General features: G+C 34.8%; 1 protein-coding gene across 1 annotated transcript in view; it reads right to left on the reverse strand.

Moving 5' to 3' along the window:
* Positions 1-132: 132 nt before the first annotated feature.
* LOC113855722 (protein CHROMATIN REMODELING 5-like) overlaps positions 133-27,931 on the reverse strand; it is a 28,489-nt gene continuing 690 nt past the window's right edge. Inside the window, exons 2-31 of the mRNA XM_027487354.1 lie at positions 26,575-27,406; positions 26,362-26,420; positions 18,707-19,144; positions 17,727-17,951; positions 17,464-17,547; positions 17,309-17,368; positions 17,116-17,219; positions 16,868-16,919; positions 16,051-16,114; positions 14,295-14,388; positions 14,135-14,222; positions 13,922-14,056; positions 12,466-12,657; positions 12,309-12,376; positions 11,324-11,417; positions 11,086-11,210; positions 10,932-10,995; positions 9,922-10,134; positions 7,608-7,850; positions 7,423-7,533; positions 7,135-7,224; positions 6,732-6,914; positions 6,487-6,567; positions 6,085-6,321; positions 3,085-3,240; positions 2,798-2,975; positions 2,526-2,707; positions 1,578-1,931; positions 1,395-1,488; positions 133-1,199 (exon numbers count right to left, since the gene is read on the reverse strand). Coding sequence (XP_027343155.1) covers positions 709-1,199; positions 1,395-1,488; positions 1,578-1,931; positions 2,526-2,707; positions 2,798-2,975; positions 3,085-3,240; positions 6,085-6,321; positions 6,487-6,567; positions 6,732-6,914; positions 7,135-7,224; positions 7,423-7,533; positions 7,608-7,850; positions 9,922-10,134; positions 10,932-10,995; positions 11,086-11,210; positions 11,324-11,417; positions 12,309-12,376; positions 12,466-12,657; positions 13,922-14,056; positions 14,135-14,222; positions 14,295-14,388; positions 16,051-16,114; positions 16,868-16,919; positions 17,116-17,219; positions 17,309-17,368; positions 17,464-17,547; positions 17,727-17,951; positions 18,707-19,144; positions 26,362-26,420; positions 26,575-27,280 — 5,265 coding nt within the window. The 5' untranslated portion in view covers positions 27,281-27,406 and the 3' untranslated portion in view covers positions 133-708. The remainder of the gene's footprint in view (positions 1,200-1,394; positions 1,489-1,577; positions 1,932-2,525; positions 2,708-2,797; positions 2,976-3,084; positions 3,241-6,084; positions 6,322-6,486; positions 6,568-6,731; positions 6,915-7,134; positions 7,225-7,422; positions 7,534-7,607; positions 7,851-9,921; positions 10,135-10,931; positions 10,996-11,085; positions 11,211-11,323; positions 11,418-12,308; positions 12,377-12,465; positions 12,658-13,921; positions 14,057-14,134; positions 14,223-14,294; positions 14,389-16,050; positions 16,115-16,867; positions 16,920-17,115; positions 17,220-17,308; positions 17,369-17,463; positions 17,548-17,726; positions 17,952-18,706; positions 19,145-26,361; positions 26,421-26,574; positions 27,407-27,931) is intronic.

A 27,931-nucleotide genomic window follows, 5' to 3' on the forward strand; every position in this document is an offset into this window, starting at 1 on the left:
ATATATATAGAAACAGAATAATGTCTACATTTGAACGAAAGAATTCGAGAAATCCAAATTCTTAAAGATGCTGGATCAACGTAGTAATAATTCATCTGGATACACACACCTGGAAATGTAACAATCAGGCTGAAATAGAAACTTTGAGCACGAAGCCAAAAATTAATTTTCATTCACTAAAGAAATTAGTTGAAAGAGCTACACAAAATTGAGGTTATAGTTAAATTTACTACAAAACAAATACATTGGTGTGTACCAGCTAACATAATTAGCATGGAGCGAACGATAAAGTGCAAAAAATAGGCAAAACTTGTAATATACACTTTCCTAAGTATCTCTATAGCAAGTAAAATGTGTTTCTTTTCAAGATTTTTAGTATATAACACCTCGCTTGGCTCATCATCGAGTAAGGGTAAAAGCTAAAGGGAAAAAAGGAGGGAGAAAAAATGGACAAGTTTGCATTCATCTTGCATGCCAATGCCAGGTCGTCACTGGCTTCAGCCACCTTGTTCAAGGATGCAAATCCTTTGTCTAGGGGATATTTCTCAGATCACCACAGGACACCAAAAAGGGATCTGAAATATCTTATTCCCAAAGGTGGAAAGAAAAAGTTCCAGAGAATATACAATAGCTGAAGCTGAGTAAATGCAGAGTGAAAGCAACAGCCAAACGCTACAGGTATCAGCCATTTTGATCCCACATAACTGACTACTCGATTCCTGACGAGAATCCTTGTCTTGATGGAAACCCACTAGGTCGGGTCTTAAAAGGTTTCTCGCTAGCGAAACGTTTGTCAGATGGTCCAGCCCCAAGGATCCCCAGTGAATTAGGATCTGGAATCCGAATCCCATTACTCATGGTTCTTTGAGGTGGTAATTGACCCTGGAAATGACCATTGCTTTCAGATCTTCTTCTTCGTTTCCATGCCTCAGACATGTCAGTATTATTCATTGGTTCTGCCATTTGGTAGGCAGTCATGTTTTTGTATCCTCTTTGCTTCTCCATCTGGCGAGGGAATGGATAAGAATGATTAGGGTTTCCATTCCTGCTAAATGGACCAGATACTGACCCATTAGCATGAGAAGGGCCAACCCCCGCCAAATTTTGCTCCATTTTAAGTTTTGAATAAATTTGATGAAGCCTCTCCCCTGAAAGATGGGAAAAGGTGGAAACATACTTCCACAATCGCATGGTCATTCCTGTAAATAAGGAAAAGAAATCGCCTTTTTAGCAAGAATTATAAAATACACAGATAAAACCAGTCCTCTAAGTAAATAGGAAATGGTAAGTGCTTAAGAAAATGAAAAGGATTGAGACATGCATAAAACAGACCTTTTTACCAAGAAAAGAAGGTTACTCAAACACAATATACAGAATGGGAATAAAGTACATACTATCTTGCTTATAGGGTTCCTCTTCATGTTCGAACACAATTTGATCTATTCTTCGCCCAAGAAGCTGTAAGTAGTTGCGAATTTTTGAAAGCACCTAAAGTAGAGAAGAAAAAACAAGTAAATAGCATTTAACATTGAAAATAGACCATAAAAATGGATAGAAGCCCCCAACAATAAGTATACCTTTTCCTTTGGAAGATTGGCACTGGTTGTCTGCAATCTGTGAAGACGTTTCAAGGTTTTCATTTCTTCAACCATCACATCTTGACACCATTCCATCCATTTTACTTCCTTGAATTGTTCATACACTTCTTCATCATCAGACATTTCACCCTCCTCTTTCACAATTGGTTCAACTTTTAGGGATCTCTGAAGTCTATCCTTTCTCATTTGGACATTAAATTTAGAAGAACCTAATTGTTTCTTTTTCTCCTGCCCACGTGACAATGAGATGTTCACAATATGTTCTCTCTCTTTCTTAGAAGGCTTCTTCCCAACTTTGCTATAGGAACTTTTCACACCAAGAGAAACCAGCTCCTACATGATATACTGAAGGCATCAGCTTGAGCTATCCAAGTCCATAGACAATAAGAAAAATGTAGCACCAATGCAAATGGCAGATAATAAAATTTGAGTGCAACAATGTATAATCATGAATTAACAGTACAAACACATTTGGAGGTAAGCTGAAGATCAGAAAACAGGAAGGGGAGGATGAGATCTTAGAAAGTGTACGCAAGGAGGAAAGGATATGATGGTTGTTAACGGTTACTTCAAATCTTCTCAACCCAACTTACTCACTCTAGTATATTTGATTTCAGGAATGAGATAAAGTCATCCCCTAAAAACGGCAGCCTTCACAATCGAATTAGGAAAGCAACAAAATATAAACCACGTTTGTCAATGCATTGATTAGCTTGTCATGCACAAAAATGGATCTGTAAGAATGTGAGTCTGAACAAAGCTTACAGCAATGCTGCCCTATGCATCTAGCTTTAACTATAGTCTAGAAGGAAAGCAAACATGTAAAGAAAAGAGGAAGGCAGGAATTACAAATGCATCTAGCTGATAAAATACTATATACAGGAAGAGAAAAGGAAAACAAAATAATACGATAAAGTGATGGTATACTTGCTCCAACAAAGCATTAGCACGGTCTCTCAAGTTTGGAGCTCGTGGCAAGAAAGTTTCATGGTGTTGAAGTTCCACCGGTGCTATTTTCTTCGTAAGACCAAGCCTTTCATCTAATCTTATATTTTCCCAATTACCAAATCCATGATAATATACTCCAAGAAGCAATCTTGCATCATCAACTATTAACAAGTAAAATAGAATCAGCAGAAGCAGCAATTGAACCCATTCCTCATAATGAAAATACAAACTACATAAAGTATAGCACCTACTTTGATTCCACCCACAACCTTTTGACCAGTTTGAAGGTTTGAGATATGTTAAGACGCGGAACTGTGAAATGGGATCTTCATAACGACTAATGCGCTTTGCCAGGAGTTGAAGTCCTTGAACACGGGTAAGTAAATCATTTGCCTTTACTGGGACACCAAAAAAATCCAACAAAGGTCCCTGGATGCAATTCACAATATTACATGTAATAAGCAACTAAGTAAATAAAGAAAAATACAAATAACCAATTTCACATGTGCTCTGAGAGAGAATTTAATGTTATACAAACCTTGGGATCCAGACTTCCAAGTTCAATAGCTTCAGTACAGCCATCAATTAAAGCATTGAACAATTCAATTTGTGCTTCAGGTGGAGCTGCTCCTACAGTACCACCTACCTCAGCAGCAATTAAGTTGATTTGGCTCTCATTGCCAAATTTCATAACCTGGTGATTTATTGAGGATAAGCACGCGACAACAAATATATACGAGTAAAATGACAAAAAGGATACATGTACCAGACACACACACACATGTATAACAAGTATGAGCTCAGAAGATGAGACATCAATAGCAAGAAAAAGACAAGGGAGTATATTAATCTAAGGGAGTTATCAACGAAAGCCATCAAAATAACCATTTGCCTTGACCCACAGCATCTCAGAAAATCATTCTCTCCACACACCAAAAAAAAAGGGTGCAAGGGTGGAGATATGCAGAACAAGCATTTGAGCTTACTTGATTCATGGTCAACCTTAGGCCCAGCATATGAGTGCACACACATATGCCCATACGAGAGAGGAAAGTGTCTGCAAGCTTGCTTCAGACTTATGCATGTTGGGAAAAAAGTATTATTTTTGGTAAATCATACATCACTATGAGTAATAGTAATTCTTAAATTTAGGTTTGGCCTAACTCAATTCAAAAGGCTAGCTCGTAAGGTAAGGATTGTCTTAATGTTTACTAGTTATACTTTGGCTCCCTCACGTTCACAATTGGATATTTGGAGCATGAAATTTATAGACTGGGAAAGCTGTGAGGCTAGGTAGATTGCACTGGAAAAATCCACAAAGTCAAGTTAATTGCACTAGAAAAATATGTGGAGCCCTTTTTTTTTTTCACTCAAGAGTGATCCAATATCAAATATTATAGGGGCTCTAATATCTTCTTAAATTTGGACTTAACCTAACTCAACTACAAAAGCTAGTTTGTAGGGTCAGAATTGCTTGAACCTTTATAAGATCTACTTAAGCCATATATGTGCTCAATGTAGGATATCAAAAGCAATATTTTAGAATAGTATTTTAGAATTTCTTAGCATATCTTCAAAATATATTTGTAAAATCTTAGATCTTTAGAATATATAACAAAATCAATTAGTTCTCTAATTGTGGAAGCAATCTCTGAAGATGTTTCCTAATTCATTATTTTAACATACAGGTGTTGCTGTATTGGTGGGCTTGGACTTTGGGCATCTACTAATAATACTTGCACTTCACCTATTTCCTAGTGTCAATATATCAGGGCCATTTCATATCAGGTTATAAATATTATTGTTAGTGGGTTTGTACTAGTATTAGAAGTACTGGTTTTTAACCTAACTATTAGCATAATTAGAGATATTATTAGGGTATTGTATCGTAATCATATTAATCTTGTGACAAATATATTACTGTTTTTTTTAACTGTCTCATCTTACCATCTTGTAATTCTACTACAAAGTGATGCCATCCACCTTTAACATCTAGCCTTTCTGCAGTGTTGAGTTCATTGAACTCAGTTCTATACTACTTCCTCTATTTTTTTCCCCCTAAACCTCCTTGCTACATGGACAGTTGAACGGCCAAAGCTGCCAACGAGGTGCAACAGGAGTAAGTGACTAGCTCGGGATTACTCACCAGCAAAAAATGTGGCAACTGATCTGATCTCAACTCTCACGAGAGTTTTTCATCAGTCCTCAATTTCCTATTTCAGAATAGATTCCTATATTATTTTGCCCAGAATTTTAGTTTCTCTAGTGTGATTGCTTCCGCTTTGATTAGGGCAAGATTCCAATTCTGAGTAGTCGGGTACTTTCTACCTGAAGGTTGCTAAAATTTCAGGTTTTACATTTAAGGATTTTCCACAATGTGGTTTGTTCCTCCAAGAGCGAACTGCTCAGGATGAAGGATGTTCCAGTTTGGTAATAGTTGTTCTGCTGTTAACGTGGTTGTAATTTTAAGACTTTGGGAACAAGGAAAGTGTTTTTTGTACATTACCAAGTGGTTTGAATCCGACCTAGTGTTTTAAGGCCACTGAAGAAAAAGGCCCAAGAGTTCAAAAACTGCATCTTTTGATTGGGATGTGTGTGGAGTGAAGCGAGGAAAAGATTGAAGATTCCTAGGAGCTATCCACCAAGGGCATTGCCAAAACTCTGTCATACAGGGAGAGAACTACTAGCTTAAGTTTGTTGGTTGAAATGGGTTATGTCTTATGCTTGCAAGTTTGATAATTGTACCAAGCTAAAGCTTAGCAAGAATTAATTCGATAATTAAGTGGTATTTGGCTCAGCATTTTTTGGGTTCTCTCCTCCTTAAAAAGACAATTCAGGCCATACACAAATTTAGAAAAGCACTTAAAAAAATAGAATATTTTTTTAAATGAATGAAATCCCAAAAATTGTATCTTTTGTAGAAGCTTAATAGAGGTTGTTCAACTTTCAAGGAGGAGAGAAGCCCAAACAAGTTTGGCCACACACTGCCTTAGTACAGTTAGGCATTGATGTTGTATTTCACATTACACCAAAGCAGCAGCTTCATATCATTTTATTAGAATCTCTATCAACTTTTCCTCCTTTATCTAAACCCTATAATTTCAATAATAAGTAATAATCAAACAAACTCTGACATCTATTTGACGTTTAGCTCCACCTCAATTTCCAAAAGTGCACTAACTTCACTGATTTAATTTTAAGCTGGAAATTGAGCCTTTCCCTTAACAGCTTGGGTGAATTTTGAATATCCAATTTTTCCATTATCTTCAGCTCAACTATGCACCAACCACCAATTTCATCTTTTCAATTTTCAAGACAAGCTTGTAAAGTTTAGGCAGATCCTGCAGCACCTAGTTAGCTACTTTTGTCTGGGATGGTGAGGAGAAAATGGCATGCAACTGACTGCGAATGATGATTATCAGCAATATATATGTAAAGCAAACCATACAGGGTCTGCATCTATTAATGCATGCTAGAAGTAATAGATCTTCGTATAGGTATATAAAACTGAAAATTGCCAACCATAAAAGAATCTTACTGAGCGTGAAAAACGGAGTGCATCCCTTTTGGACAAATTCCCATATGACCAACTTCTCACTTGGGCAGAAGCTCCATCAATCATTGGTGTTGCAGGAACTGAATTCTCTGCTTTCCGGCGTTTCTGAACTCGTTCAGGTAGTTCACTTTCCTTTTTTTTCCTTTTACTACTTCTTTCAGATTGATAATCCTCTGCATAGCTTTTAATATTCCTTGCAGCACGTGGAGCAAGAGCATCCTAAAACAGGAAAATAAGGCAATATAAAATGAATTTTTTTTAAAACTGGTAGCTTAAACAAAAGCAATAATAAACCCTGTTCACATTTAATTCTTACAAAATCATCAAGCAACATTTTAAACAAATTCTATAAAGAATATATCATAAAATGGCACAAGACTGAACCTCTGCTTGGGCAACAGCATCAGGCTTTATCCAACGACTCCAGAAACTCCCATCATCTTCGTCATTGCAGAAATTAGCAACCTGCATAGAAAGAAATTGAACAAGGGAAACAATTTAGCAATTTCCCACTCCTGTCCAAATATATCCTATTCCCAGCTCAAAAACACAAGGCAATAATAATAATGATTACAACAAAAGAAATAATGTAAAACAATAAATTTCATAATGCTGCTCAATTAACTTGCCTTAAAAGCACTCAATAACTCGTGTGCTTGCTCTCCCTCATTTTCCTTCTCTTCAACCTTCTCTGCTCTTTCAAGAATCTCATCTATGTCCATACTTAAGAGTCGTTTCTTGCTTTCTTCATCATTTCTTTCTTCCTTGAAAAGCTCCTCTGCTCCAAACCTTAATATTGCTGACAGCTCATTCTGCCACATATGAAGCAAATGTTTGATACAGTAGTTGTGCAATAAAACCAAAGAAAATACACAGACTATGTAAACAAAAATGATTCAATGCAATTCATTAAATTCAAATGGACAACAATATAGCACCATCGGTTCAATCCTGTATTTTCTACAAAGAACTCAGCAAAATGAAAGCATGTTAATCATTGAAATTCAGAACAGTTTTCACATATGTCCTTACTTTGTCAAAATAACTTCCTCCTTTTTTGGCTTCTTTCTTTTCCAATCTACCCTCTGCATTTAGTTTTTGAATCACCAAGTGGTCAAGAACCTATAGAACACACAAGAAAAATTATGTAAATTTAATGGTACATCAACAAGCATCATATATCTGTACAGAGTGGCAGGTAAACATATCCTAAAAAATTGATGCCAAAAATCATTAAGTGCGTAAAAAGTGAAGTATACAAAAGTTAAGTCAAAGAAAAAAAAAATTAATACAATCATTACATCCAATGATTCTAATTACCATCTTCTTCTTAGCACGTTCTAAAATATCTTCCTCGACACTTTTGCTTGTCACAAATCTATATATGTTAACAACTTCTTGTTGCCCAATTCGATGTGCTCTACTCATTGCCTAAAAGATAAACAGCAGTAATAGTAAGTACTGAGAATCCTTTCTTAATTAAATAAAATAAAATAAGTCCATACCTGCAGATCATTTTGGGGATTCCAATCTGAATCAAATATTATAACAGTGTCTGCTGTGGCAAGGTTGATACCCAATCCTCCTGCTCGTGTTGAAAGAAGGAAGCAAAAATCATCACTACCTGGTGCATTGAAATGATCCATTGCCTGCTGACGCAGCTCAGCTTTTGTACTTCCATCAAGCCTCTGATATTGAAATCCTCGAAGTGACAAATATTCTGCCAGTATATCTAACATCCTAACCATCTGCATTAAACCGCTGATGACTTAGAATTATCATAAACTATTGCATAAAGGTAATAAATAGTGGAATAAAAGCTTTGCAGCCCCCTCCCCCCAACACACATACATACATAAAAGTGAAACAGAAATAGTTAAAAGTTAAATATGAATTTCATAGCCAACTCTTCATGAATCATCCACGATAAATAACTCAAAATCTGTGATGATATTTGGTACTATGGACAGAAGCAATCTTCCGCACACTGCAAAACTTCCTTCCAGTTTGGGAATAATTGTTTGGCATTTTCTATGATCCCTACTCCATAAAATGAACTTTTGTCAACTCATTTGCAATTGAACCCTACTACTTTGAATGGCTGCAGAGCTTATGACCAGAAAAGAGTGAAGCTTGAGTTTTCAACTAGGAATTCTTTCCTTTGCAATTTTATGTGATCATAGTTAATTTATTATGATCGGATACCAAGAGAATTGTTATGGAAGGCTTTAAAAAGAAAGGAGTCCGTATAGCATATACTCAGGCTATACAAGACATGTATGAAAAGTAACTACATATATGAGAACTTCTATAGCTGTATCTAAGGACTTCCCAATTAGAATAGATTTACATCAAGACTCTGCTTTGAGCCCTTACTTGTTTAATCTTATTTTAGACGTGCTTACAAATGATGCACAAGATTATCCTTTGGTGCATGTTATTTCTAAATGATATAGTGTTAGTCGAGGATTTGAAAAAAGAGGTTAATCTTAAACTTGAGTTATGGAAGGAGACTTTAAAATCTAAAGGTTTTTGCTTGAGTAGAAGTAAGATAGAGTACATTTATTGTAGGTTTAGCAAAAAAATAAAATGAGGATCATGCGTTGGAAAGTTAAACTTGTAGATAATATTGTCACAAGTTCCCAATTGTAAGTACTTGAGATTAATTATACAAAATAATGAAAAAATTAATAAAGATGTTAGTCACAAAATACAAGTTGGGTAGTTAAAATAGAAAAAGGCATCAGGAGTTATTTGTAACCGTAAAGTACCTATCAAACTGAAAGAAAAATTTTACTGTAAAGCAATACAATCAGCTATCTTTTATGGTAGTGAATGTTGGACCTTAAAGTAATAACATGAGAAAAAAGTGGGAGTAACAGAAATGAAAATACTAAGGTGAATAACTGAACACACGATAAATAGCAGGAAACAAAATGATAATATACAAGAGAATATTGGAATACCACCTATAGTGAAAAATATAACTGAAAATCATTCCAAGCGGTTTGGTCATGTGCAAACAAGACCTTAGGAAGCACCAATAAAGAGAATGAATTGCATAACTCTTATTTCAATAAAGAGAGGTCACGGTAGACACACAAGAACTTTTGACAAAATTATTAGAAGAGATTTTTTAATTAACCAAATGTCTGAAAATTTGGTTTGTGACCGAGCACAATGACGTCATATGATTCATGTAACTTACCTCATCATTGTTGTAGTTGATTTATTATATTTTCCCAAGTTTTTGGTTTTAGTTCCTGGGTCCTTCTAGGGGTTCTCTTAAATAATTCTGCAGAGGCATTGGAGAAGTCCATTGATCGATGGTTGCCCTTTTCTAACTCTTGCTTTTTCAAAGTACTATACTGTTTTAGTAGGGTTTCTCACTCAGCATACTCTTAATCTCACTAAAATTGCATTTTCTAAAGAAAATGTTTTAGTAAACCCTAAGCCCAGTCTAACCATAAAATTGTTTCAAGTCCTGGACCTAAAACTAAGGGTAAACTCTAAATCTCTAATCCATATTGTCATATAGAAGCCTGTCAGAAAACACAGACCTACTGCCTACCACCACAACCATGTGTTGAACTGAAGCTAAAATTTAATTATAAAATGTGAAAAGGCCAAATTTTGACATGTACAAAAAATACCTTCAATACCAAGTCAGTGATAAATTGACATAGAAGCTAAAATCTTACAAGGATAAAAAATTCAATAAACTAAATAATTCATTCAATTTATGATGTAAAATTGTTAACCAGTTGAGCTAAATGAATGATAATAAGCACAACCAGTACATCAGTTTCAAATTCATACCTGAGAGAAAATGAGGACACGATGCTTTGTTTCATGCAATTTGACAAGCAACTTATCAAGTATTACAAGTTTTCCACTGCTAAAGACAATTCTCTCTAGTTTACTGCTGTCACTACTTACAGCATCCCCACCATAACCATGGTCAGCACTTTCAAACAGGAAGGGATGGTTACAACACTTCTTCAATTCTACCACAATATTTAGAAGAGAAACCTTCAACGGAGCAGAAAAAGTGTACGTTAGAATTCAATGATGATCTTTAAGGGGAAAAGAAATAGAATTATACATATATCGTTAAATCTATCTGTTGAGATTCATTGAGATTTCCACATTTCTTCTTTCCTTTAACTGTTCAGACGATATTTCATTATCTGTATATACAGAATATAAGATATTGTGGTAATTAATTAAGCCATTCAATCCCTGAAATTGAGCGATTCAGTTTTGCATTCTTCAAACAATTCAATTACTGAGAGTTAACCCCTAAAGCATTATATGATAATTCCTTTCCTCCAATCACACAGAGTATCACATTTACAGTAAAGCTGTACCAGTGTCTTGATATGCACCTTGATGGTTGTCAATAAACTGTATTTAATAATTAATTTTTTGAAGGAAAAAATAGAATAATTAATTACTCCCCCTAAATCTAACTGCCAAGTATTGGCTTTATAAAATAAGAAACCCAATAAGTATACCTTTTCCAATCCCGCATAATCAATATCCGTGTAATAAACCAACTATCCCAAAAGCTTAAGCTGATAGGCAAAGGCAGATTAACGGTTTTGTCATACATAATTAACATGCCCATCAAGCAAGAGCCCTTCAGGCTGCGAGAGTGCACAATGCATAGGCTAACTTACCTTGTGATGAAGAGAAGAAATAGGAATCCATGAAGAAAGGAGATTAATGGTTTTACTATATCTCTAACAATCATAAAGAGAGGAAATAGGAATCCATGAAGATATTTACAAATGATTATTACAGAAGTGGGACATAGATATTATAACCTGATTCCCTCGAACTCCTTTGTTCAAATCATGAAAGTTGCGTTCCAAAATCCACTTATAATACCTAAATAAGTACAGACAGCATCAGGAATGTAAAAAGTGAACTTGCAAGACTATCTAAAATAATATATTCGGGAATGTAAATTGCATTTACTGTTTCTGAAGAGGAGACATTTCAACCCTAAGAATACGCTCAATTTTGGGGGGTAGTGACTTCTCCACATCCTTGATAACTCTTCGAAGGATATGAGGTCTCAATTCCATATGAAGATTAGCAAGCTAAAAAAAATAATGTGAACATCAATTTAGACAGAAGACAATAGCCAAGACTCAACCAAGAAAAATCCAAGAAACAGGGAAAATAAAGTAAGGATATTGACAGTAAATCATACCTCATTCTCATTGAATGAACTCAGATTCTTATAGTTTTCAACGAATTCATCCTTGCTCTTGAACTTATCAGGATCAAGAAAGTGGAGCAAAGCCCTAAAAAATAAAAGAGAAGCAGGAAAATTGTTATACATACAGGACAAAAGACAAAGCAAACAAAATTAAGTGTATAACGTCTTTCTTGTTTTACATATCAAGTAAACCAATCAGAAACTAGTAAAGTGAAGACGATACAAAAGAAAATCAATTGATTATTTTTTCCAGAAACAGAAAAAATATTTGCCTTTGAATATGAGAGCAAACATCTTGATGCATTATCTTTACCTAGTATATAAAGACTATATTGCATGCAACGGACATATGTAATTAGTTTATATAATGACATTTACACCTGACATCTCTATCTATTTCAGAGTTGCACTATAGTATTAAGTATTAAAAAATACGTATCTGTTGTCCACAAGATAGGGGTTATATGCATTTGTAGTTTTCATACAGCAGATAACAAATGAGAAATATTAGACCAAAATATCATCTTCAAAACTATATTTTTTTAGCTGAAGCTGTCCAAACAAACCTAATTAATCCTACTACCGCCCCAACTCTGAAGCCCTATATGTTTTCAGGCAATGACTATAACATATCACAAGAATTGGTATTATGTAAGAAAATTTGTATGCATTTGTAATATCCATAAAATATGAGTATTGAACAAGTTATGAAATAGAAAGTCACAAAGTTGTCTTCCATGATGCATAATATAAAAGGAGAAAAAATGCAGTGATGTTCTAACTAGAAAAGCAAATGGTGCAAAGTGTGACTTTTAAAATAATAGGATGAAAAAACGAAAAGCAAAAACCACAAGAAAGCAAGCTTTAATTTACCCCAATATATTATTAGCATTTGTTGACACGTACAAACAAAAATAACAAAAAATCTAACATCTTAAAAGTCAAGTATAACATCAACAAAAAATGCTTTTAATACCATAGCTCTTCTACACTGTTTTGTAGTGGAGTACCGGTGACAAGCAACTTGTTCTTGGTGCTAAATTCCTAAAAGATAAGGAAAGAATAAATCAAAATTAAAAAATCAACCTCAAAAAAATAGCTAAATACTAAAATTAAGTAAAAAAGCTGCTTACTGAAAGTGTAGTGTACAGTTGTGCTTCACTATTTTTCAGTCTGTGAGCCTCATCCACCATTAGATAGTTCCACTTGATCTTGGAGAGAACAGCTTTATCCTTCAAAACTACTTCATATGTAGTCAAAAGTGCATTGAATTTTATAGGTCTTCCAGCCTTTTTATCATCATAAAATTCATATTGTTGGCAAACCTGCCACAGAATGAAAAAATGGAAAAGAAAATCTTACATAAAAGAATTGAGACCAAAAAAGGCAAGGTATCTATAATATGATCACTCCAAAAGTGGGGTGGGGACATTACAATAATCATCCGAACCACATCCACTCTCTTAAGTCCAAAACAATTAGATTAGCAATCAATTAATATTCTCTAAGGTGCAAAAAGATAATCTAGAAATCACCTTAGTCTGATCCAACAGAGAAATGTCATATGCAAAAATCTTAATTCTGTCTGCAACAACTAACCAGGCATAACAAAGAGGACAATTTCTCGACTTAACACTTGACTTATGATCAATCATATAAAATTACCGTGAGATCAAAGCAAGATGAAAAAACATTACAGCATGCAATACAGTAATATCAGTAATCAAGGCTAGATGTTTTCCCCCCAGTTAAATCAGTAATATCATATATAGTACAATTGACTTTTGGATTTGATGAAGGTACTGAATGATGGATTCCATAACATCCTGTAGATATATAAGTAAAGATCAAAAGCACAGGTTTCAAGACTTTCAGAACTCAAGGAAAAACAGCATATGTTGAAGCTAATACCTATTGATGTAAGGATCCATGTTTCACAGGATTCAATAAAAGAAGAAAATTCATAGCATCAATGCAAGACATGGCATACAATACAACCACACCAAAAAATAAAAAATATGTAACCTCAAGCATATACATAGTAAATGAGCCTCCTGAGATGTTTAATCAGTAGGAAATGTGGCTTGACCAAGAAACAGGTAAAAGCATGAAAGACTAAAGAGAACGAAGTTATGATTTTGCTTGATGAATGATGAGAATGACTAATGATGAAAAGATTGTGATATGGGTGAAATCTCTTTTCCAATTGAGTATTATCTCCATCTTGTCAAATACAAGACAAACAAAGAAGTTAGGTCGTAAGATACAAGACAAACAAATAAATAAGAACAAATAGGATTAAACAAGACCTTGGTTTGCCTTAGTACCACATCCAACTCTAGAAATCCCTCCCCTCCATCAAATTCATTTCTTCATGTACTTTTCTTCATATTATACAAGTTCTTAACCATAGTAAAGGACCATGGTGCCATACATACACAAGGACATGTTAACAATTTTAAAGATCAATGCCGCCATATTTGTAGGGCAGTCTAATAAAAGATCAAGTTGCTAAACCATATCGAATATCGGAAAGATCTTGTAATTTCATTTATATATGAAACAAAAAGTCAAGGAAAAATGCATCACCTCTCTACTTGCACGGGTACCAACATAGACAATGACATTCATGTCAGGAAGCCACTTCCTGAATTCTTTGGCCCAGTTTGATAATGTAGACAATGGGACAACTACAAGAAAAGGACCATGGATATGCTGGGCATTCTGTATAAGGAAACAAAAATAAATTTATCTATTACATTAGAAAGACATTTGTAACTAAACAGATCATTAATATTTTACCTGTAGAAAACCAAGCATTGATACTGACTGAACAGTTTTACCAAGACCCATTTCATCAGCTAAAATGACATTTGTATCATTTCGCCAACTGTCAAATTGTAATGAAAACAAATTTAGAACAGCAAATAAACAAATGCTTACTTTAGATATACACAGATACCTGTTAACAAGAAAATTCAGGCCCTCAAGTTGATAATCACGGAGCTTTCCACCCTTCAACCATTCAGGTTGTTCATCAAGTTTCCGCAAACTTGCTAAAGATCACAAAACAACAGATTATTAGCATCTCTACTATGTAAATATTAATTAATATTATTTACCAGAAATGATGAAACCTGAAATTTCTTCATAATGAACTCAAATGAAAAACCAAAAACAAAGAAGAGGTTTTAAAAGACAAGAAATAGAAACAGATGGTGTATATATGGCAAAGTACTTCCCATAAAAGGAAATCACTTGTCTACTTTTTTCAGTTTTGAACCATAGTAATCACAAGTTTTTCAATTAATCAAATTAAAACATAAATGTAAAACAGATCTTAATTAATTTCATAATTTGATTTATGAGTATAGCTAAGATATGTCAGTTTTGTTGAAAAGTAGTAAAAATACAAAAAGAAGTTAAATTTCCAATAGAAATATAACTCTCATAATTAAATTTTAAAATTCAGATAATATAATTTGGTAACGCATTGATCACTAATATAATGAATTAGGCTGTGTCTTGGAACAACTTTTATTCATAAAATAATGGCTTCTAATATTTACCTCTCTCACCTCAGGAAACTGGAAAAAAGTGAGCTGAACCAAGCACACACTTAGACTTTGACAATTGGACTCAGACTTAAATGGGTACCCATAAAATTTAGCAGCAATGGGTAGAGGGTGTTTACCCATCTAATGGGTCTGAATACAGGTATGGCCGTATCGGTACTATAATATCCAACACTACCCATACCCACATAATATATTTATTATCTTAATAATCAAAATTTCAAAAAGATTTAAATATTTTATTTTAATGAAGTTAAAGAATATAATTGTCCAAGTTCAACGGCATGGTATGATCATGTAGCCAACCTCAACTAGTAAAATAAGGCTTGGTTGTTGTTATAAAGAATATAATTGGAATTCTTTTATACTTGAGAATTGTATTATCGTTAAATATTTTCTTGATTTAAGTTGCATATTGTTGTAATCAATGCTTTTCGATTAGTTTTTCATAATTTATTAGTTTGTCAAATAACACATAATGAGAGACCATATTAAAGTTAACTAAAATGCATCTCTAATGGGCATCAGTATAGGTAATAACTACCCAATAGGTAAGGCTATGGATATTAAAAGTGTTTTTCCAAATCCAGTTATGGGTACAGGTAGTGTAGTACCTTACATTTATGCCTCTTAATCTATTCTCTAACATAACATACTCAAAAATCAATCGTCCCTTTTCCCACTCTTTAAGTGGCAAGTGCTATTAAACAATGAAACTTACTATTTGTCATATATTCGCTCAAGTAATTCAAGACACAGCCAGAAGTAAATCATAACATGAACAAAATTGTACTAAGGCTCTGGTACACTACATAAAGTAGATCATCAGCTCGTCTTCAACCCCAAGCAGCAATTAAAAAGGGAGGTACCCAGGGCGCACTCACCAAAATTGTATAAAAAAACTTCAGATATTCATCTAATAAATTAACCGAGGATGTAGAGAGCACATATGATAGAAGAATGGGAAGATCACCAACAACCACTTCAAGTGTATACGGAAGGCACATTAATTTTTCCTAGTTTTATTGAAAAGGAGTTGGGTAGAAAGGCACAGAAAAATGAAAATTATATTAGCATTCTGCACCAGCCTCTCGGAACAGCACAGTCATACTAAAGCTTTCAAAATACCAAGCAGATACCAACCTTTGCTCTTCTTACGCTGAAGATCTACTGTCTTTCCTTGAACTGACATTGCAGCTTCACGAGCCTGTTCAAATATGACAGAACAAACAGCTTACTATCTCTATTAAGTTTTCCTGAATAAAACATTTGTTCAAAATTCCACATAGGAGTACCGTAGCAATACCCTAGAGAGAAGCTAAACAAGAGACAAAGTAACTATAAAGACAGGGAAGGGGTATACTCAGCCAATCCAATCTAATCAGCCACAATGAAAATGTTTCACAACCTATTATTTCAAACAAAGTAACTGCCTATCTATACGATGCACTAATTTGTTCAACAGAAGAAAGGATGGACTGTCAGCATAACCACCACAAAGTCAACAACACGGCAAAGCTGAGATCCAATGGGACATAATACAACAATGACACGCAAACAGTCAAATCTGAAACGGAAGGTACAAACATCTTTTTTTATATAAAACAATGTATGAAAATATATGATAATTTCAATCTTCAGTTGTAGGAAAAGATGAATCCAACATTTATTGTCATATCCCAGCCAATCTTCCATATGGCATACTGAATTTTTCAAAATACCAAGTCATCAGATCCATCTTGTACTGTACCCAAGACCAGAATTATAATTCTGTTACCTAGGTTATGCAAGATTCAACATCCTTGTAGCCCCCAAGCTCTTGCACTGTAGAAGTTAAATTGCAGACCACATAGATGGATAATAACTTCTATGTAAGACTACAGTATGCAGTTGATTCAAACAATTTTGCAAAACCAACATAGTATAATGAGGGGGAAAATAGAGTAAAATAGGAGGCTACCTTATGCTCATCTATAGCATGTTGAGCAAAAGCAATATCAATGTCCTTCTCCCTAGTTATATGAACAAACAAAATAAGCATATCAATATACATATCAATCAAACTGCACAAATAATGAAAAACAGTACAAACTAACATGACACTAAAGGACTCAAAACACACTAACACAGCGCATCATCAATGCATAAAATATGAAGATGCTTGTGTAGAAAAAATGAAAATATAAAAAAATGATTATTCAAGCATACCAAGTCACTTCAGCATAAGATAGTCCTCGCCACTTGACCAAGTATTCTGGAATAATATTGCCAGAATTATCCTTGCTAATCCTATCTGCAATTATTCTTTCCACCTAAAATGCAAGTCACAAACCAATTCAGAATATATCAAAGGTAAAAAGGAAAAGGAAACTCCAAAGTGATGTAAATTAGGAAAAAAAACCTGACTGTTTTGCTTGATAATATCTAAATCCATCTCCTTACTCACATCATTGACCTCAATCTACATACAGCACAAAAAATAACTTCTAGTCAATTAAATGAACATGAATGACAAGAAAAATAACTTCTAGTAGCTGAATGACTGAATCCATTTACCTCCTCTCTTGAGATGGTCATCCTGTACCTGATGTCCTCTGTCACTTTCTTTGTATAATTCATAACTTTCTTAAAACCACTGAGCTGCAATCCGATACAGACAAAATGTATTACAGTTCAGCATTAAATAAAGGAGGAAAAATCACGACATATGATAGGTAAATCAACCAATAAGAAACAGAACATTAATGGGCAGAAAAGAGAGAATAAAACAGCATAACTACTATTAATGCATAATAAACAATACAAAATGAAGAGCATACATTTTGCAATTCAACAAAAGACTTCCACTGACAATGCAAATGTGACTGCCCTTTCCATTTTATCAAGAATTCCATCTCATTCCAATTAGGTTCACAATCAAACAAGTGACTCATTAAAACAGGCTGTGTAGATCTATTATTCCTTTGAGCCTCTGCAGCCATGCCCTTGGGCTGATGCCAGAGCACCTTTTCAATGGAGTCTCCATCATCTTCTTCAATTTCTTCCTGAAGAATATTTGATAGAACCTCATCAAATATAGATAAGACTACACAATAAGGAAAGATGCAGTTTAATATTAATTTATCTAAGTAACATCCCACTCCCACCATCGAATTCATGTCTATAAAGCAAAAAATGGAAAATTAATGTAACAGAATAATCATAATCAGTTTGTACAAAACAGTGCACTATAGATTAGACTACGCAGAACCTTTGGTAGGTATAATAAACTGATGTAGTGCACAGGAAAAGTAAAATATCACCAAACAGTACAAACATCAATAACTGTTAATATTTCTTCCTGCTTTGGAACAGTTCTTTCAGGTTAGCTTTAAAAGTTTTGGCAAAAAGTTAGGGGCAATCTCTTGGTACATTTAATTGCAGATGCAATTTTAGGGGCATTATGTTGGGATACAATCGTATTTTTTACTTCCTTCGTAGCACTTGCTAGTGGCTATTTCATGGGAGTTGCCATTACATAGTTATATAGAAATTAGGCAAACTACACGTGTTTTGACAACGTCAATTTTGAAAATCTAAAACAGCATATTGGATAAAAAGGGTTACTCCAACATAGAAACTTTAATTATGAGTCTATCTTACAGATAATCAGATATAGAACTCCACAATTAACATTTACAGAATTTTAGTAGATAGATGAAACCCCAAAACATTTTCACCAACACAGAGACATGGAAAGAGAAAAAAACCATGCTCAAATGTGTGAAAATAATTGGTTATGAACATAATGAAGCTGCACCTTTTGGTATTTCTTCTTCTTCCCTTCATCAGCTTCTTCACTTTCTTCACTTTCAACATATGATACTTTCCTAACTGTCCTACTAGATGTGCGAACCTCACTGTTGCGCATAGAAAAACTAGAGGTTGCAGCTGAACGACTATTATTCTTGCGTACATGCAAACCCCGCTTTTTCATGCTTTTGAAATCCTCATCACTCTCACTGTCTGAATCATTTGCTGGAGACTCATCAACTTCATCTTCAAAAGATGACTTAACTCTTCTTTGTCGACTGGATGCAATTTTGCAATCTCTGGAAGACCTTACACTTTTTCCAATTTTACCTTGCTGCCTTCCCTTCACATTCTTATAAAAGTCAGAATAATCATTATCTGAGACATTTATTTCCTCATCACTATCATCAGCTTCATCTGAGTCTTCACTTTGCCAATCTTTATCCTGGAATTATAGTTCAACGACTTGATTATAGTCAAAAACTTCCAGCAAAACAAAACACTGAATATTTACTCCAACATTAACAGTAAACCAATATGAATCATATGATCTCTAAATAACACATACAACCCCATTCTCCTGCCAAGAGAATATTAGCGTAATTATTTGACAAAAAAAATCAACAAACATACCATGTCTTTCAATATGATCCTCTAAAAATCAAAGGAGGGATGTATACTTTGAGCTTCAAGATAGGTTTATACACTTAAAGCTTTGATAGTAGAATCTAAATGTTACATGTCACTTAACTTGTCTTTCATATTTTCAGTAAAGTATTTGTTTTCGCCACATGTTCATCACACATACACTACAAGCAGAAAACCAATTGATCCAACAATGTAAATTAAATTATAGATTATAGGAACAATTTTATGGTAAAAACAGTAAAATAGTCTTCATATGATGCACATAACTAAGCTATGGAATGAAAAGAATAGCAGTGAAAAGCACGAAGATACGTGCCCATTCCTTGGTTAGATGCAGTTAAGAAATAAAGGGCCGCTAAACTGGAAGATAACACATTGTCCTAAACAAATGAATAATTAACAATACTTTAAAATAGAAAAGAAGAAAAACAAATGCAAAAACAAACAGTGAGTAATAAAATACAGCTCTCCAATTCACCTTCAAAATTTTTCCTCCTTACTCCACACACACACACACACACACACACACACACACACACACACACACACACACATATATATATATATATATATATATATATATATATCAGTTTTAGATTCCAGAGCGAGTATCTTATTGTCTTTCTTCTCTCTTTTCCTCTCTTTCATTTTACTTTCCATCCTCCCAGGTCCTGAATGGTAACAAGGTATTGAGATCTTAAATTCAATCCAAACCCACAGCTTCCCCCAGCATTTCTTTGTCAGACCTTGAAATCTACAGTTCATGAGTTCCTCCACCTTCAATTTCATCATCAGCATCATGTAACATTTCCAAATTTTGAGCACATTTGGATGAGCAGAACTTTCTTCTACTGAAGGAGCAAGTCAAAGCAGTGATTAAATGACATCAGCTGCAAAAGTCTGTGATGAACTCAAAAACTCCATCTTTCATGCTTTTTGCGCAAAGAAATCACAAGCTAGGTTATGTCAATGACCTAGTTTCAGGATCAGTTGCTCTTCTCAGGGCTGTTATCACTGCTTTCTGACTTACTACTTACAGATGCTGTAGTGGGAGGGAGATTCACAACTATTTCCATGATAAAACTTGTGCTAAGGCTCAGCAATATGGAGTTGAACTTAAGATATATGAAGAAGCAAACTCATTGAATTTGTAATTACATGCTTTGCGTCAAGGCTATATTTGATTCTTGACATGGTCCTTTAAGGTTACCATAAGTTTACAACACCTTTGTCATTTCTATTAACAGCAAACTGGATCCATATCAGACTGCAGAGATTGAAGCAAAGCTTGCTTAAGAGGCACACATTGAGAAACATCAACAGCTCTGAAGCATGTGTACTTCGTTTTGTTAGACGTACTCATTCAATATACATCAGGTACTGGTATTGTTGAGTACACTTGGGTACTTAGCCAAATAGGCATGAGCGTGACTTTAATGAGACAAGGTGCAACTTGAGGTATACCTAGTTATGCCTTAAATATTAACTAGACTATTTTTCTTCCCAAAGAAAAAATGATAGTTTCCTGGTAAATTTAAGGAATATTTCATCATTCAATCTATCTTCCAATTTTTGTTTTTTGATTTATCTAATCAAACCCATTCATCATCCTTGGACTTCAGTCTTGTGACAGAAGCATGCCTCTGCACCAAATTTCCAACAAATTCCTTATCTGCCACCTCCTTCACCTGCCTATTCTCTTTTAGAGTACAGTTTTAGCAGCAATCAGGTCTGCAAATACCTCTAACATCTTCAACCAGTATTGCTACTACTTTTAAGGAACTGCTAAATCCCTAAGGACCAGTTCCCAGTCTTACTCATCTTAGGCATGGTTCCTGATTCTGAAGCCACCCATCATGTAACAGTTAACCCTCAGAATCTCCAACAGGCCTCTCCATTCAATGGATTAAACTAGATTCTTATTGGTAATGGCCATGGTTTGGCAGTAATTCAATTTATACTATTTGGTATTTCTCTCCACTTCACCACCACACTTTCATAGTCTTTCACAATCCACCTCTTGTCCCAAAGAACAGTGTTGTCAAAATCATATTTTTACTCAGGATTGCGTGAGTTTCACACATGTTTTGATCTTTTACACAACTAAGATCAAGTCTGGTAGGATCAAAATAAGATCACCGGGAAAAGTTATTAAAGAGGTGAGATCAGCAATCTAGAGCGAGTTGGGTGTCAACAATGGTGACATGTTGAGCTAGGTGACCAACAGGCCCTACACCAGTCCCTCACCCACAATAGTTCTTTACCTAATCCCTCATCGTCCTTCTCTAGGTATCTTAGTCTGTCAGTCTCTGATCACCATTCCCTGCAAGCATCAAAGACCATGTTCTTCATCTCTGTTGCAGGGGTCATGGTTTCCTTTCAGTTTTCTGATCTCTGTCCACTGGACACTCTAAACTCTCTCTCTCTCTCTCAACCTCTTCCCATGACCTTTGCATGACAGTCTCTCCAACTCTCAGCCCTCAACCTCTCCATCTCTATGTTCAGCTCTTCTTTTTAAGCCTACAAGCTGGGATTTTACCAGGCCTTTATTTGAACGCAATAATAAAAAGACATTGAGACATTAACAAAAACATCATTGACTTGTCTCAGTTTTCTATGATGCTCTTTTATGGCTTTCCATAAACAGTCAAATACAAAATAAATATTGAGATGCTATTAATACAATAATTAAAAAATAAAAATTTCATTTTTACGAATTTTTTATAATATTACATTATTAGTGACATATTATCATACTTTTTTACCCTAAAGATCAATTTTATATTTTTAGCAGGCTTTTACGCCCTATGTTACAATCCCCACAATGTATAATATTTCATCTCCTTCCTGTTTGGTAGAATTTCAATTTTGACAACCTTGCTTAACATGACTAAGAGAACCTTGCAAGTGCCAGTAAAGTTGCTGAGAATAACTCAGTCTACTTTAAGTTTCACTTGTTGTGCCAAATCTAAAGATTCACATGAAGTTCTCTTGTAAGGGATACTTGGCCAAAATGGGCAGTACACGTACAACAATTTCCTCTCTCACACAGATAACACTTTACCATCTTCCATTTCTTCCTCTAAACCTGCTGTGCATACTATAGTTTCATCTAATTTTGTTTCTAATGTAAATTTTTCTTCCACAGTAACAGCCCCTGCCCCATTAACTCCAACCTCCTTACATTACTTGGAACCACAAGTGAGGGCACCCTCACCTAGTCATTCTTAAGATGAATTTTAAGCATCAAATGACATTGCAGGATGCCACTAAATTAATTACAGACCTATAACCATAGTTATCAATAGCGGCCATAATGGCCGCTATCGCGGCGTAGCGGAGCAGAGCGGTGCAGTTCTGCTATGGCAACCCTGTAGCATCGCGGTTCAGTATCGCGGCTGTCGCGCCGGAAATAGCGGCTATAGCAGCCGCTATTCTGTTCTGTTTAAAAATTCTTAATCTTCCCTTTGTTTTTTTTTTTTTAACATTTGGGGCTTTTAAGGGGGGCAATATTGGGATTTTAGCCCCCTTTATTTTTTGAATCTTCTCCCTCCCTCTCACAGACCCTAGCCCCTCAACTCACCTTTCAACTCTCTCCTCAACTCTCCTGTCAGCTCTCTTCTCATTTCTCCTTTCAATTCTTCTCTTTTCTCTCTGTTTTTTCTATTTCTTTCTCTGTTTTGATTCCCTTACTTTGTTCTGTTTCAAATTTCAAAGCTTCAAGTAGAAGCAATGGTTGCTTCTCCTGCACCTTTTGCTTTTTGTTATTTATTTCCTTCTCTAATTTGAGTTTTTCTTTTTTGTTTTGTTCCAAATTTGTATATTAATTTTATATTTTTCAGCATGTAGGTGTGTGCATTAAAACTTCAGAATAGCGGTCATCCCGCTACCGCTATCCCCGCTATAGCATTTTTGAGGTTAGCCGCTCCGCACCACTATCTGGGATTGACTACTATGCCTATAACCTGAGTAAAGTGAGTTGATTCCTCTCAGCCAGTTGCACATCCCCAGAAGGTTATTAAACAAAAACTGAGGTATCTCAAATGCACCTTACACCAATGATCAACCTATGGATCCAGCACTTATCTTTGACCTAGCCTCGTATACTTGGTTGTAAAAGTAACAGCCATTAGTTGAACAGCACTGAAGCTGAAAACAAGGGTCTAGCAAATATAGCATCTGAAATCTTATGCATACAGAATCTACTCACAAATCAAAAAGGTTCTAGTTACCACTACTAGTATTTACTGGGAATTCTTAGCACAGTTTTCTTTTGTCATAGTCCAGTGCTCCAATCTAGAACAAAGCATTGGGAATTGGAACTCTTCTTTGTCAGAGAAAAAGTGATTAACATAAATCTCAAGGCTCTGCATATCCCAATACCAGGTTGATGCAAAGAAATTCTAAACAAGGCTCGATCAACCACAATATGGGGAACAAGACAAACTAATTTTATAATCAGTTTTAATCAATCTGTCCACCTTGACTTTGAGAATAGAAGTTAGCAGTTAGTGTTGTGTACTTCTGTTGCTTCAGCAGTACAATGCATCCACAAACTAGTGTACAGTAACTGACAATAGGCAGTTTCTGTTGGTCAGTCACAGACAATTACTCTGTCAGTTATTATGGGTGTCTGTAGAGCAAACCAAAAGGATAATACAAATCTAAGTTTTAGATTCAAGAGCAAATATTTTATCCTCTCCCTTCTCTTTCATTCCCTTTCTCTGTCAGTTTAAAAATCACAAATAAATTTTAAAAAAATTAAAACAAGAACCCAAGTTTCACATCATCCCCACCAACCTCTGAAATTACAACATAAAGAAAACATTACAGCTCTTTTTCCTCTATCTAAGCAAACAATAATCAAACAAGAGCTACAATTAATGAACTTACTTGTCTTATTTCTAAAATAAATTAAAATAAAAAAATCTATGCTTAGAATTTGGAAAACTAGAGATTTTTGTCAACTAATGCGAAGGATGACTATATATTTATGCCATATACACACAACAATAACAGCATTTCACCAAATTTCTCAATATATATTATACCAAATTGCAATTGACATCAACAAAATAAATAGGAATTTTTCTTTTCACTTATTTCAATAAACAACTTTTTTAATCCGCTATCCTAATTCTCTATCATACAAGCTTGACCAAATTATATTCTCTTTTTTGGTATCATCTATTAATATTATGTCATTATCCAATATGTCATTTTCTTTTCACAAGCATGATACACTTTCTCCTTTTGAATTCATCTCACTTGTTTACGGTTAACAAATCTTTGCAATTCACTATCCCCAATTCTATATTAACTTTTTCTCTTTATTTGTATTACCCAAAAAATTAATTATTTATCATTTATTAAAAAAAATTTAAACCATAAAATTAAAACAAATGCATGTCAAGAGTGTATTATCATGCTAAAAACTGGATTTCAATACAATACCTAAATTACAGTCTTAATAAATATGTCAATCACTGATCTATATATATATATATATATATATATATATATATATATATATATATATAAGGTTATCAAATCAGAATTCAATATTTGAATTGGAAGGTCTATTTTCTGAATCGAAAATGGAATCATTTCGTGAATCTTATGATTCACGATCAATAACTCAAGAACATAAATCTAAAATCATTTTAACATAAAGAAAGATACAAACAATTAAATAACATAAATAACTATATATATTAGCATTTTGGAGTTTAAAAAGGCCACTATATAGCTATAAAAGTGGCATATACACTACAAAACAAATAAGGATCCAAATTATAACAGTAGCAATGACCAAAAAAAAAGTGACTGTTCAAATTCAGCACTATATTACTCCCCCCACCCCATAAATCAAAAACAATACAGTGAAGCAGCTATCAAGAAGTTTGGGTAAAAAAGTATAGCCACCAAGCAGCACAAAAGGAACATAACAATACAATGAAGCAGCATGTGTAGTAGGAGACAGAGCTTGGGGTTGACTACATGTGCCATTAGGGGAGAAGAAAAAGAGAAAACCAAGAAGAGATTTTGCTTTCCTATAAAGACAATTGGGTCAGCATGGACCTAAGTGGGAGGGACGTTATTGGCCCTCTCTTTTCCACTCTTTTCTCAAAAAACCTTTTTTAGGTTTTCAGGAACCAGGTCATGCTGACCCAACTCGGTAGGGCGTGTGACCTGGGTTGGACAGAATCATGTGATTCAACCATGGAATCACGATTCAACCGATTTCAACAATACCCACCACAATTCAAGCACAAAAACAAGATGCAAGGCAATTCATATCACTGTAGGCCAGAATCACATGCATTGTATAGAGATTCATGCAATACTAACTGCACTAATAGGATTTCTATATGATTACTTTCCATGACTACCATCACATGGCAATCAAGTAGACAGTGCAATTTAATGCCAAATACTGGAATTTTTTTTAGTGCAGGGTTTCAGTTTTAATGAATCAATTAGCACAAGTATAAACATCACCTATTGCAGCCTACCAAAGGGCATTACTTATAAAAGAGACACAAACATGATCCCTATATTTCCTAAAATGACACAGCCTACAATGCTAATTATATCTCACACCAAAAGCAAACTAGTATGACTACAACATGCTTTTAGTCTAAATCTTTAGCGCAAAAAAAGGACCAAATCCCACAAGACTTAACCCACCATGCAATTAATGATCTGTTCTCTGTAGTAGCCAGTATGTCCAAGAAAATTGATGATAGATTTGATCATACACTCAATGGCACATTTGACAAGTCAAAATTATGTGGGGTAAAATCATTAGAGGAAGCACAAGGAACAAAAATCACATAGTTTGGAGCAATGAAGAGAAACAAAGTTACAACTGCAAATAATCATTTCCTCATGCGTTAGCATCCAGGTGGCAAGTGGCAACATTAGAATGCCACATGCTTACACAGAAGGTAAAATGCAAACAATATAGAACTTATTAATTATGACAATGGATAACAACCACAAACGGACGACCTTGTTTGCCGCACGATCACTTGTTGAGGGCTCAAAGTCTGCATCATCAGGATCATCTCCTGCAAAGCATTAACCCAAATAAATAAATAACTATTGGCCAGAATTCATCTTTAATAATAACAACAACAGAACAAGGGCTATATTAGCTAATTTCAGCAGTAGAACTTCATCATATAGCAACATTCTACATATTTAAATGCAGTGTTCCCATACCATCGGCTTCATCCTCTTCTTCATAATCAGCATCACCGTCATTATCTTCAGCTTCATCTGAAATCCTAGGCACACGCCTATTGATAGACATCCGTTGAGGCCAAGAATTTGATATAGTACGTTGATGAAAGCCCCTGTATTGCAAGGAGTCACTCTGTTCTTCCCCATCCTGTTCATAATATTCATCAGACAACATTTCCTCAGCAGGAATATCAGAATGGCCTCTTGGACCTTTTCCTGAATTCTTCTGTCTATCATCATCTTCAGAGTTTAACCTTTCCCCCCTGTTTTCTGACAAATTATCATCAGACCCATCTGCATTTCGATAGTCTGATCCACTTTTAGATTCATGCCCAGATTCAGAACCATTCTGTGGGCACATTGGCTGGCAATCTTTCCAAAATGTAGTACCCCACCTTCCAACAGTAGCTGGTTTGCAGCCCATATTCTCTGCGTTTGATTCCCTTGTACCAATTCGATCAACACCAGTTGCCTCCCTTTGTTGCCTACAAACACCATCTGGATCACTGTCACTCTCATACGGTGCCTCCATGTTCATATCAAACTCTTTCTCACTAGAAGTTGCATAAGCACATTCATTATCTACTGATCTAGGAATTCTATCAGCATTTTGTCCTTGGCCCTTATCTTCCAAGACACCATGTGAAACTGCATCATGTGAAAAGTTCTTAAAGAAAGTCATCATGTCATGTAGGTCTACCGTACAATTTCTTTTCCTTCATTCAATCTCCTCACTGTAAGAGCAATTAAAGATAACTAAAGCCCTGTTATATGTCACCAGCTCATTCAGGTATCTTCGTCTCCACAAAGTCTAACAAGAGAATAATAGACAATCAGTAGGAACTGCTTAAGCAGTTAATCGCACAAAGATAATATAATACCAAACAGTGCAAGTGTAACAAAATAGACAAAACCTGCTTCACAAAACGCCAAAAAGTTCAAAAGAACCTAGTGGAAAAGCATAGCAACAAGCCAACAAAAGTAATTTACATCTTATAGACTATTTTAAAAGAACTTCTTATAAAAAACCAAGCATTCTCAACTGTTACTAGCAAAACTACTAGGCACAAGTACCAACCAGCAACCAGTGGCACCACGAATTGAAATCCATTCCAGCTTTCCCAAACCACTGTTTAACAAGTGGCTCAAAATCAGAATTCATCTTCCACACATTTTCTAGCAAAATGAATTTACTAGCAACAAAACATGAAATTCAAAAGCAATTTTTATCAGGCTAATTCAAGAGCAGAACTAGAACCTGACACTCTAAAATTACTAATTTTACTTCAAACTTCAAATATTAGCATTCAAAAAAGGAAAAAAATACTATCTGATT

This window comes from Abrus precatorius, unplaced genomic scaffold (genome assembly GCF_003935025.1).
Source record: "Abrus precatorius isolate BTA unplaced genomic scaffold, Abrus_2018 Scaffold1, whole genome shotgun sequence".
In the NCBI taxonomy this organism is placed as follows: Eukaryota; Viridiplantae; Streptophyta; class Magnoliopsida; order Fabales; family Fabaceae; genus Abrus; species Abrus precatorius.